We start from the raw sequence: 11,088 nt of genomic DNA, 5'->3' as shown, positions 1-11,088 counted from the left end.
TACATTTAGATAACATTCAACCAGACCAACTAGGTCTATGGTGTTAGAAGTCAGGACAGTTGTATCCTCGGAAGGGGAGGTGACTGAGCATAATGAGAGCCTCTGTGTGTTGTTACACAGGAATATTCCCTTTGTTAAAACTCATCAATTCTGCAAGTATAGAGGAAGTAAAAAAAAAAAAAAATACAGCTAAATATTTATGATTTGTGCATTATCCAAAATGTACATTGCATTTCAATAAAAAATCATGAGACTATCTTGTCACAGACTAAAAATAAAAAAAAACCCTCTCATCATGCACTGCACTCAATAATTCTTTCCTTTACAAATTCACTTTAGAAAAGCCTATTTTTGTGAGAGAGTAAAAGATTAAAATTACCTATTTCTCTTTCAAAGACTATTTTTATGAACTCTACTTTGCTGGCACTGCTTCATGAGAATAGTTGTATCTGAATCTGCTGTAAATCCCCTCTTAGTCTTCTGTCACGGGAGGCAGCACTGTGGCACTGACCTCTCCTTGGAATCAGATGGAGCTCAGTGTGAATCCTGGCTCCCCCATGGAGCAAAGCTATATGGCCTTGCCACACATCAGTTCTTCAACTGTAACGTGTAATGAGAAGTAAGCAAAACAATGTAGGTGAAGGGCATGGCACACAATCACCGATTATCACCAAAATGTCATTTAGGGAAGAAAGCAGATGCACCTCTCTGCTCATCTTTTTCTTTCTTTTTTTTTTTTTTCCAATGCAATCTTTGCTCATCTTTTACAAACTAAATGTAGATGCTAGCACTCCTCAGATGTTCTCTGTGAGCAGTTAATGTGAATATGATGCTTTAGCACCATCAGAACCAAATACTAAGTAGCTACTACAGTGAACTTCCTCTTAAATGTTTATCCCAGTATTTTAGAAACTGAAATTTTACTTATTTTTATTTTAGTTTTCAGAGACAGGGTCTTACTGCTGCCCAGGCTGGAGTGTAATGGTGCAGTGGCACAATCACAGTTCACTGCAATTTCAAACTCCTGGGTTCAAGCAACCCTCCAACCTCAGCTAGGACTACAGGCATGTAGTGCCACCACACCTGGCTAATCTTTTTCTTTTTTTCTTTTTTTTTTTTTTTTGGTAGAGAAGAGACAGCATCTCTGTATATTGCCCAGGCTGTCTCAAACTCCTGGGATTCAAGCGATCCGCAAGCCTTGGCTTCCCAAAGTGCTAGGATTAAAGGTGTGAGCCACCAAGCCTAGCCTAGGAATTAAAATTTTAAATAACTACTGTTTTTGAAAAACTACTTTGTGATCTGCACTCCATTAAGCATTTGTATCTTTTGAAAGCTGAACTCTGGAGAAAATCAGATCCCTTACAGAGAATTTAAGATCCGCTCAAGTAGACAGAAAAGAAGACTGAGAAAGAAAGCATCTTGTTGTTTTGAGCATGACAAACTTCTAAGGCTATCTCCACAAATGTCATTTAGAGTGGCAAGTCTGATGATGGTAGTAAATTTCATGACTGCAATTTAATCGTGTGTGTGTAAACAAAAGCTTCCCAAAATAAACTTAGCCCCATTTTTCAGTAAAGCCAATAAATACTAAAACTATAGCCTAAAACATATTCTGGATTGTGAATAAGTATGTTGATAACACCATGACTTGCCAGAGAATCTGCATCCCATTTCCAAAAGCACAAACTCTGACTCTGGCTAAGCACTTGGTAAATTACTGTGGATAAGCAAACTTTAAAACTCTTACAAGACGACTTTCACTAGAGTAACATAATACATAGCACACACCCATAAATATTGCCCTCTAAGAACAGAAGAAATATGGGATTGGGGGTGAACTGGGATTAAAAGTACATCTTAGGTTTCAATGATGTTGGCAGTTAAGTTTGAAGGAACCGTGAACTCAACTTTCAAAGTGGTTAAAATTTAGTAAGTAATCGCCAATTTGAAACAGCTCTCACAAGCTACAAATGGGACAATTTAAGCATCAAAAAAAGTCAGGCGCAGTGGCATATGCTGTAATCCAGCTACTTGGGAAACTGAGGTGGGAGGTTGCTTGAGCACAGGAATTTGAGTCCAGCCTGGGCAACTCAGTGAGATCCAATCTTTTTTTTTTTTGAAACGGAGTTTTGATCTTGTTGCCCAGGGTAGAGGGCAATGGCATGATCTCGGCTCACTGCAACCTCTGCATCCCGCATTCAAGTGATTCTCCTGCCTCAGCCTCCCAAGCAGCTGGAATTACAGACATGTGCCACCATACTCGGCTACATTTTGTATTTTTAGTAGAAACAGGATTTCTCCATGTTTTTCAGGCTGGTCTTGAACTCCCGACCTCAAGTGATCCACCAACTTCACTCTCCCAAAGTGCTGAGATTACAGGCATGAGCCACCATGCCAGGCCGAGACCCAAACTCTTTTAAGAAGAAATGAGAAACACAAATAGTATCTATGATAGACTGAAACACATAATATATTAAAAAATATATAATTTCACAATATTAAAAATATACACACACCAAAAAACCTTCACTGGTCACCTTTGGTGACTGCGGGGGCAGCAACTCATTATACAGATAACAAATAGAGGGAAAATATGAATGATTTACCCAGGCTTTCCTGTAAGAATTGATTTTCAGGGCAACTAAAAAATTGAGAGAAAAAAAGTTTGTTTTTTTGAATGAAAGAATCACTACTATCAACACTGAAGAAATAATAAACTTAAAAATCTCACCACTTTGCAATGCCTGATAAAATAGCTTTTTTCTTTTTTTTTTTGGAGACATAGTCTCATTTTGTTGCCCAGGCTAGAGTGCAATGGGCTCAATCTTGGCTTGCCGCAACCTCCGCCCTCTGGGTTCAAGCAATTCTTGTGCCTTGGCCTCCTGGGATTGCAGGTGTATGCCACCGTGTCTGACTAATTTTTGTATTTTCAGTAGAGATGGGGGTTTCGCCATTTTGGCCAGGCTGGTCTCAAACTCCTGACCTCAGGTGATCTGCCCACCTCGGCCTCCCAAAGTGCTGAGATTATTACAGGTATGAACCACTGTGCCTGGCCTAAAATAGCTAATTTAGGAAGCAATTCTGAAAGCTCAATTCAAAAACAATTAAATCAAATGGGGATTTTTATAGTAGATGAATCCGACTGACAACACGAGAACTACAGATCAATCTTAATATCACAAAAAGAAAAACTGACATTACAGGAATGCCTGATCTCCTAAGTGAATCTTGGCTGGGTGTGGTAGAGCTCATGCCTATATTCTCAGTACTTTGAAAGGCCAAGGGGGGAGGATCGCTTGAGCCCAGGAGTTCAAGACCAGCCTGGGCAACATGGCAAAACCCTATCTTTATAAAAACAAAGCAAAAATTAGCCAGCTGTGGTGCTGTGTGCCTCTAGTTGCAGCTACTCAGGAAGCTGAGATGGGAGGATTGACTGACACTGGGAGGTTGAGGCTGTAGTGAGCCATGATCATGTCACTGCATCCCACCCTGAACGACAGGGCAAGACACTGTCTCAAAAAACAAAAAATCAACAATAAAAAAAGTGAATCTGAACCTATCTGAACCTGATAAAATATCCAGAGCAGTGAGGGCAATCTTCTGGTTTATGGAAAATGTGTGTTTGTGTGTTGGGGGTTGGGGATTGAGGAAGCAGGACACATGACATGACACTATGCATCTTTGGTGTACAATCAGGCACTGCCACTTTGTGGAAAACCCTGGTTTCTTCAATACATAAATGGCACCAAAAAAAAGGAAAATGAAAAAAAAAAAAAAAAATAAAAAAAAAAGAAGAAAAAAAAAAAAAAAAAAAAAAAAAAAAAAAAAAGGTGTGAATCTTAATTGAATACTGATTCAAACAAACTAAGCACTCAAGACAGTTAACTAATGATATTATGGTTACTTTTGGTTGATGGTGATGATAGTTATGTTAAAGAATAAGATTCCCACTAGTTAGAGATATATTTGAAATCTATCTCATTTCCAAAACCGAGGAGGAAAAGATAAAAACAGACCCAAAAATGCTGATAATTTTGAAGCTGTCCAATGGTACATGGGGGATTATCATACTATTCTCTCTACTTTGTCTATAGTTGAAGATTTCCATTAACAAAAAGTAAAAATGGTAGAAAGATCATGTTTTGGTGAAACCAGGTCATGGGAGTTTACTGTGTTGTGTGTGTTTATCTTTAAAAATGTCTATAAATTTTTTTAAAAGTATCAAAAATCCAAGAATAAATTTTGAATGAACTCTGAGATACTACTGTCCATTCAGAGGCGACCTACTCAACGAAAAGGCATCATATCAAGAGAAAAAGAACATGGAAGGGTTTATGTGGTGATTAGCCTAAATCTCACATGCCTACAATTTTCCAGATGACAATGAAAATTCTGAAGAGTCATCATCAGAAAATATCACCTGTGTGGTTGGTCCCTATGATGCTCTGTGCCTCAGTGATAACCACAAGCTTTTTCCAAGAGCAGGGTCTTCCCCTTACCTGGCTGGGGGGGGTGAGGTGGTGGCATCTGGTGGTGCATCAGAGGGTAGGGAGGGGGCTGTTGATGAGGCATCATGCCAGGGTGCCCTGCTGCTCCAAGTGGGGCCAGGCCAGGTCCTCCTGAGTGCTGGTGTGCCTGTTGAGGGTTCTGGCCATGCTGCTGCTGTTCCATTTGCTGTCGTGCTCGTAATTCAGCATACTTCAACTGTTCCATGTGGAAGTTTTGGCGTTCAGTAAGCAACTGCTGCCTCTGTTGTTCTAGCTGTAGGCAAATGAAGTGGAAGAGAAATGACACCAGGAGAGGCTTTCAGGATTGGATAACACAAAAGATAACTACATGATGCCTGAATTCCCTCTATCCCATTACACTGACAACACCACCTCACTTTTTGCACCTTCTACAGTGAGAACAAAGACATTATTTCTTGAATAGCATATTTCCATTTGGACATGTGTTACCATGGTCAAAGTCTTCCCCATGTTGAGTCCAAGTCTTTCCTTGTAATCTTCCCCTAGTAGGGCTACTGCTCTTTGGGCTCACTGGGACAAATGTAATCCCCTCTATGTTTGGAAGGCCTTTAGGTATTTAAAAATACTTTCCATGCTGTCTGAGTCTTCCACAGGTAAAACAAGCCTCTCTTGTCCTTGTAATAGTTCCTCAGATGCTAATACTTCAAGTTCACCCAACCTTCCTATGTGTTCTCTTCTGGATGTGATACTTTTGGTTATTGTCTATTTTAGAACGTAACACCAGAGTTAAATTACTCTGCATGAGTTGATGTGGCCTTAGCCGCATAGACATGCATTTCTCTCTGTGGAACTTTGGCAGTGCCACTGCAAATCTTAGCTTTCAAGTACCCAAAATTATACTTGGTGACACATTCACAGAATATTTTAGTTGTCTAAAAAAAAAAAAATCTGCATAAATCTTAAAGACTACAAGCCATTTCAATATTCAATATAATCTTTCTGGCACTCATATGAGAATTAAGAGAAATACAATATTATATGTTTAGTTCAGAGAATGAAGTCTATCCTAAATTAATTTAATTCAGGGCTGATAAAGAAAATCAACCTGAACATGCAGGAAAATGAAAATCCAGATCTCTGGAAGTATTATAAAAACCATAAGCATGCCGGGCGCGGTGGCTCAAGCCTGTAATCCCAGCACTTTGGGAGGCCGAGGCAGGTGGATCACGAGGTCAGGAGATCGAGACCATCCTGGTCAACATGGTGAAACCCTGTCTCTACTAAAAATACAAAAAATTAGCTGGGCATGGTGGCACGTGCCTGTAATCCCAGCTACTCAGGAGGCTGAGGCAGGAGAATTGCCTGAACCCGGGAGACAGAGGTTGCGGTGAGCCGAGATCGCGCCATTGCACTCCAGCCTGGGTAACAAGAGCGAGACTCCGTCTCAAAAAAAAAAAAAAAAAAAAAAAACCATAAGCATAAGGAGGGTTAATAAACCCACTTCTTTTCAATAATGTCCCTATGCCATCATTTTCAGAGCAAAATCTGAGTCACTGGGAATTATTTTGTAGTGCTGTGTTGTCCAATACAGCAGTCACAACCCATACACAGAGACTGAACACTTGAAGTGTAGCTAACATGAAATGAGATGTGCTGTCAGGATGAAATGCACAGTAAAATTTGAAGACTTAATGTGAAAAATTGTTCACATAGATTACATATACAAACAATGTATACATGTAGGTTTTACATATACTGGATTATGTAAAACATCGTGTCACCTGTTTTTAATTTGGCTACTACAAAATTTTAGTTATATATATGGCTCACATTATATTTCTGTCGCATAGCACTATTCTGAGGCATTTAATAGGCTAGGGAGGTGTAATGTTTTAGCTTTTGGGGGCAGTCAGTCTGTGGATAAATACAACATACTATTATTTGCAAAAACTAGATGGAATAAGCATGAGAATTAGCCTAAAAATCTGGGCTCTTGGCAGAGGGCTGCCTGGGGAGAATCCCTGTGAAACTGAGTAAGAAGCATCAGTGGTTATCAGGAGTAGCAACTAGGGTATTTCCATGGACAGATGGGGTGTGGGAAGACAGGCCATCAACACAGTATGAAGAGAAGACTTAAGAGCAGGTGGGGAGGAGAACAAATAAAGAGAGTAAATGGTATAGCTTATGTCCTGGGTTTTGCTAACTGGCTTGTAGAGTTTCCTTAGGGAGAAGATCTTCTAAAACAAAATGTTTTGAGAGAGGTTGAGGGTTACCAGGAACAAGTAAGACAGGGTGTGGGCGGGGAGCTCTTCATTTTCTAGGAAAGGTGATCTGAAGAGGGTAAAACCTGTCCTGGTTCAGTTTCCTGTGTGCATGATGAGAAGGGAGTTGTAAGATGTAAAGAGCAAGAGAATCTTCTGTAAGTCCAGTTCTGTAGGAAGACTAATCAGATTAGCAAGTAAGAGGCAAAATGACTGTAAAAGGTAGGGAGGGAAATCTAATTATTCTGGCTACAGATCCTTGGTTTTGCTTTCTTCTTATAAGTACCGCGTGCTAACCGATTGCGCCACTGGAGCCGTGGTTTTGCTTTCTTCTAATGATTCTTTCTAGGAATTTAGGACTCTGAATTTGCTTAAGAGGTGGCCAGGAAATGTACTCTTATCTATGTTTTTGTCAAGTGACTACTGGTCTGAACAGCTTGGCTGTAGTCCTACCGTTATGTAAGAACTATGGAATTTAGGTCAAGATATGCTTTATAAAGAAGCTCAACTGCTAGTGGAGGGAGCAGTGACTCTAAAAGGAAATCCTGGTCTCTGCACTACCTAGCTGAACTTTCAGTTCTGTTTTTAACCAAACTAGTCTTTCTTTGGGGGCTTACCTTAACATCAAGGTATTAACCTTGGAAAGAAAAAAAAAAATCTACTGTTAAAAGGATGAGATGGCTAAGCTGGGAAGAAAAATCTGCCCAATTTTCCTTTTCTACATCATGTGCTAGCCTGTATTATCCTCTTTATTTTCTGAGTTTCACCTGTCATTTTAAAACTTAGAAGGTAATTTAAAAAAAGTAATTAGAAGAATTAGAAAGCGTTTAAGTGATTAAACACATACATAAACCCAGTTTTAACCAAAAGTTTCAATGTGGGGCTGAACAGGTCCTATGAGTTGAAAGCAAGGCCCAAATAACAGGCTACCAGTTGGCTTCATGAGGGCCATCTCTGCTCTGGTGCCAATGCAGCAGAGCTTGCCACCATGTATTGCAAAGGAAGTATCTTTTCTTGTTCTAGACACCTTATTTTTGTTAAATCAAGTTGAAGACTGCATTCACTTTTGTGACAATCAGAAAGAATGTTAACCAGAAATATCTGAGAGAAAACTGGCAATACTGGTCATACTTTAAATGCACTTAACCAATGACCCAGTGATGAGGAATCAGGAAATCTGTCTTAGAATGCTATATGTATGAGTGTGCAAGGATGGTCACCAAGGCATTATTTTTGATGTTCAGTTACATAAGATAACCTGAATGAGTGGTGAAAAAACAAGTTGCCACAAAAATATGTATACGATAATCCAAGTATATAAAAATGACTTTGTGATCATGTATAAACACATTTATATACATATTTAAAATGTTCTGAAAGATATACACTATTAACAGTGATCACCCAAAGAAATGAAACTGGGAATTGCAGAATTTTTCTCTTTTTTTGAGACAGAGTCTCGCTCTGTCACCCAGGCCAGAGTGCAGTGGCTCCCTCCTGGGTTCAAGCAATTCTCCTCCCTCAGCCTCCCAAGTAGCTGGGATTACAGGCATCCATCACCATGCCCAGCTTATTTTTGTATTTTTAGTAGAGACAGGGGTTTCACCATATTGTCTAGGCTGATCTTGAACTCCTGACCATGATCTGCCTGCCTTGGGCTCCCAAAGTGCTGGGATTACAGTGCTGGGTGTGGTGGCGTGCACCTGTAATCCCAGCTACTCGAGAGGCCGAGGGAGGAGAATCCCTTGAACCCAGGAGGCGGAGACTGCAGTGAGCCAAGATCATATCACTGCACTCCAGCCTAGCAACAGAGCGAGACTCTGTCTCAGGGGAAAAAAAGAAAACAAACAAAAAAATCACACATATATGTAAATATTTTTTAATAATAATAAAAAAAGGCTCCAGTGAACCCAGTTTTTCATACAAGGCTGCTTATGGCCCTGCTCTGAAGACACATCCTGAGCCCCCACTTCCCCTGCTTTCAAACACCCTGCCTTCCTCTCCCTCTTCACTGTGTATGTATAAAGCAGCCGTATCCAAGCGAAATCTAACACAACAGAGCACTTTCAACACCAAGACACGAAACGCATACACAGCTGCAAGTGCAGCTGAAGTTCACACAATGCTCTTCTGCCTTCTATTCGCATAAAGCAGGGAGGAGGGTGGGAAAGAGTAAAAGATAGTGAGGGCCACAAAAATCTATGCATAATGCCAAGGACTGAAATATGCTGAGACTTGAAGCCTCAGAACTAAAGTAAATAATCACACCTTCCTTTTCAATGTTTGGTATCAGTAATGAGAAATCCACTGAAGAAAACCCAAATCTAAAATAGACATATCCATTCTTTTTTATACCTGAGGAAAAAGAAAACAATGTAATTGCATTTTGCTGCTTCCATGATTGGATTTGCAGAAATCGAAGAAGGGAGTCTGCATCATTATTGTGACAGTCATTTTATCTTTGTTGCAGTATGCTTGCTTCATGAGGCCACATGTCTTTCTGCTTCAGAACTGAATCTGCTACTGGGTATGGCTTTCCAATCTCAAATATAACTACCTTTAATATAGTAGCAAATGTTGAACAATAGATTCAATTGTATGACAGGTAGCACAGAGATGAATTACTACAAATACACAGAAAACAAAGTGAAATATAGTTATCCTGGGACAGTATGAAATTCTTTTGGGCCATTCTTTCTTCCTTAGTTTGTCATAAAATATAACAAACCTTTCTAAACTTACTTTCTACTTGTTAGGATAGCCCATTATCTCTACTTCAAAATCTATCCAGAACTTCACCATTTCTCTTTACTTCCATGACACCCTGGTCCAAGCCACCATATTTCACATGCATTAACCTAACAGCCTCCACACCAAAAGTCTCCCTGATTCAACCTTGCTGCCTTGTAATTTACTCTCTATAACACAGTAGTCAGAGCATTCACCATAAAGAAGATCACTTCAGTCCTCAACTCAAGGTCCTGCGACAATTCCACATTTCAGAGTAATGCAAAAGGCCCCTGGGTGGCTTACAAGAATTTCTGTGATTTGGTCACCACGATCTCTTTGACTTCATCCTCCTAATGCCCTTGACTCAGAGTGCTGTAAGGAGTCAGCAGCCACTGCCTTCATCAGCTGGTGCTGCCGGCATTTATTCAGTATAGATTTAATGACAAAGGCTTTGAGTTCACACACTTGTGGATAATTAACATGGTCGCAATCCTTGGAAAGAGCAGTCCCACAGATGATTAAAGGCTAGGTTCTGAGGACTAAGTAAACTAACTTATCTAGATCAGTTTCTTTACATCCTCTTGTTATTTAACTTAAGCTGCAGGCACCTGGTAAGAGAATCTGGCTGCCTTCAGCCAAATCTTATTCCGAGGCTTTTGCAAGACATTCCGGCTTTCCAAGGTTTGTGCTTTTCCTTTACAATTTCTCCTTTATAATTTTTTCATAATTTTTTATGATTTTATATTTTTAAATAATTTCCTTTATAATTTCTCCTACCACCTTGACTCAACTCCTACAGGAATCAGCTCACAAATCCATTCTCAATGGCCTCCCTCAAAGCATCTTTTAAAAAACATTCAAATGTAAATGGCTTATGCGGACCCAGGCCCTACACTTCTCTCCAGGTACTTCTAGTCTACAACACAACTAGTGTCCAAAACCTGCTTTGTTGACTGTTGTGTGCTTCTGCCCGGCATCAAAAGCTGCTCAGTCTAGACACAATGAGTGACAGACCCACTGGAAGCTCAACACCCTCCCCTGAACTGGAGTGCTTTTCTCATGCCAATTTCCTGACAGACTCTGTAACTTCCATAACTGCCTTTCCTTTAATATCAACACTTTATAATATGAGAGAGCTGGAAGAGCTACTACTAATTATAGCTGAATTCATGATACCTATAACAAATTTGATTTTTTTTTTTGAAACAGTTTCACTCGTCATCCAGGCTGCAGTACAATGCAATCTTGACATGCTGCAACCTCTGCCTCCTGGTTTCAAGTGGTTCTTTTGCCTTAGCCTCCCACGTAGCTAGGATTACAGGCAACCCCCTACCACACCCAGTTAATTTTTGTATATTTAGTAGAGATGGGGTTTTACCATATTGGCCAGGCTAGTCTCGAACTCCTGACCTCGGGTGATCTGCCTGCCTTGGCCCCTCAAAGTGCTGAGATTTCAAGAGTGAGCCACCATGCCTGGCCCTAAAGTTTTTATATGGGTACATTTAATTACAAAATACTTAAGACTAAAAAGAAATTTGATCTTAAATCATTTTAAAAAACTTTAGGCTGGACGCGGTGGCTCAATCCTGTAATCCCAGCACTTTGGGAGGCCGAGGCGGGTGGATCAC

General features: G+C 40.1%; 1 protein-coding gene across 1 annotated transcript in view; it reads right to left on the bottom strand.

Annotated features, from left to right (window-relative positions):
* SMARCC1 (SWI/SNF related, matrix associated, actin dependent regulator of chromatin subfamily c member 1) overlaps nucleotides 1-11,088 on the bottom strand; it is a 207,675-nt gene that overhangs the window by 21,067 nt on the left and 175,520 nt on the right. Inside the window, exon 25 of the mRNA XM_017530009.2 lies at nucleotides 4,500-4,761. Within this exon, the coding sequence (XP_017385498.1) occupies nucleotides 4,500-4,761 (262 nt within the window). The remainder of the gene's footprint in view (nucleotides 1-4,499; nucleotides 4,762-11,088) is intronic.

Source organism: Cebus imitator, unplaced genomic scaffold, assembly GCF_001604975.1.
Source record: "Cebus imitator isolate Cc_AM_T3 unplaced genomic scaffold, Cebus_imitator-1.0 Scaffold0, whole genome shotgun sequence".
Lineage (NCBI taxonomy): Eukaryota > Metazoa > Chordata > Mammalia > Primates > Cebidae > Cebus > Cebus imitator.
The sequence above is the reverse complement of the archived record's forward strand: the minus strand, read 5'-3'. Positions and strand labels throughout refer to the sequence as shown.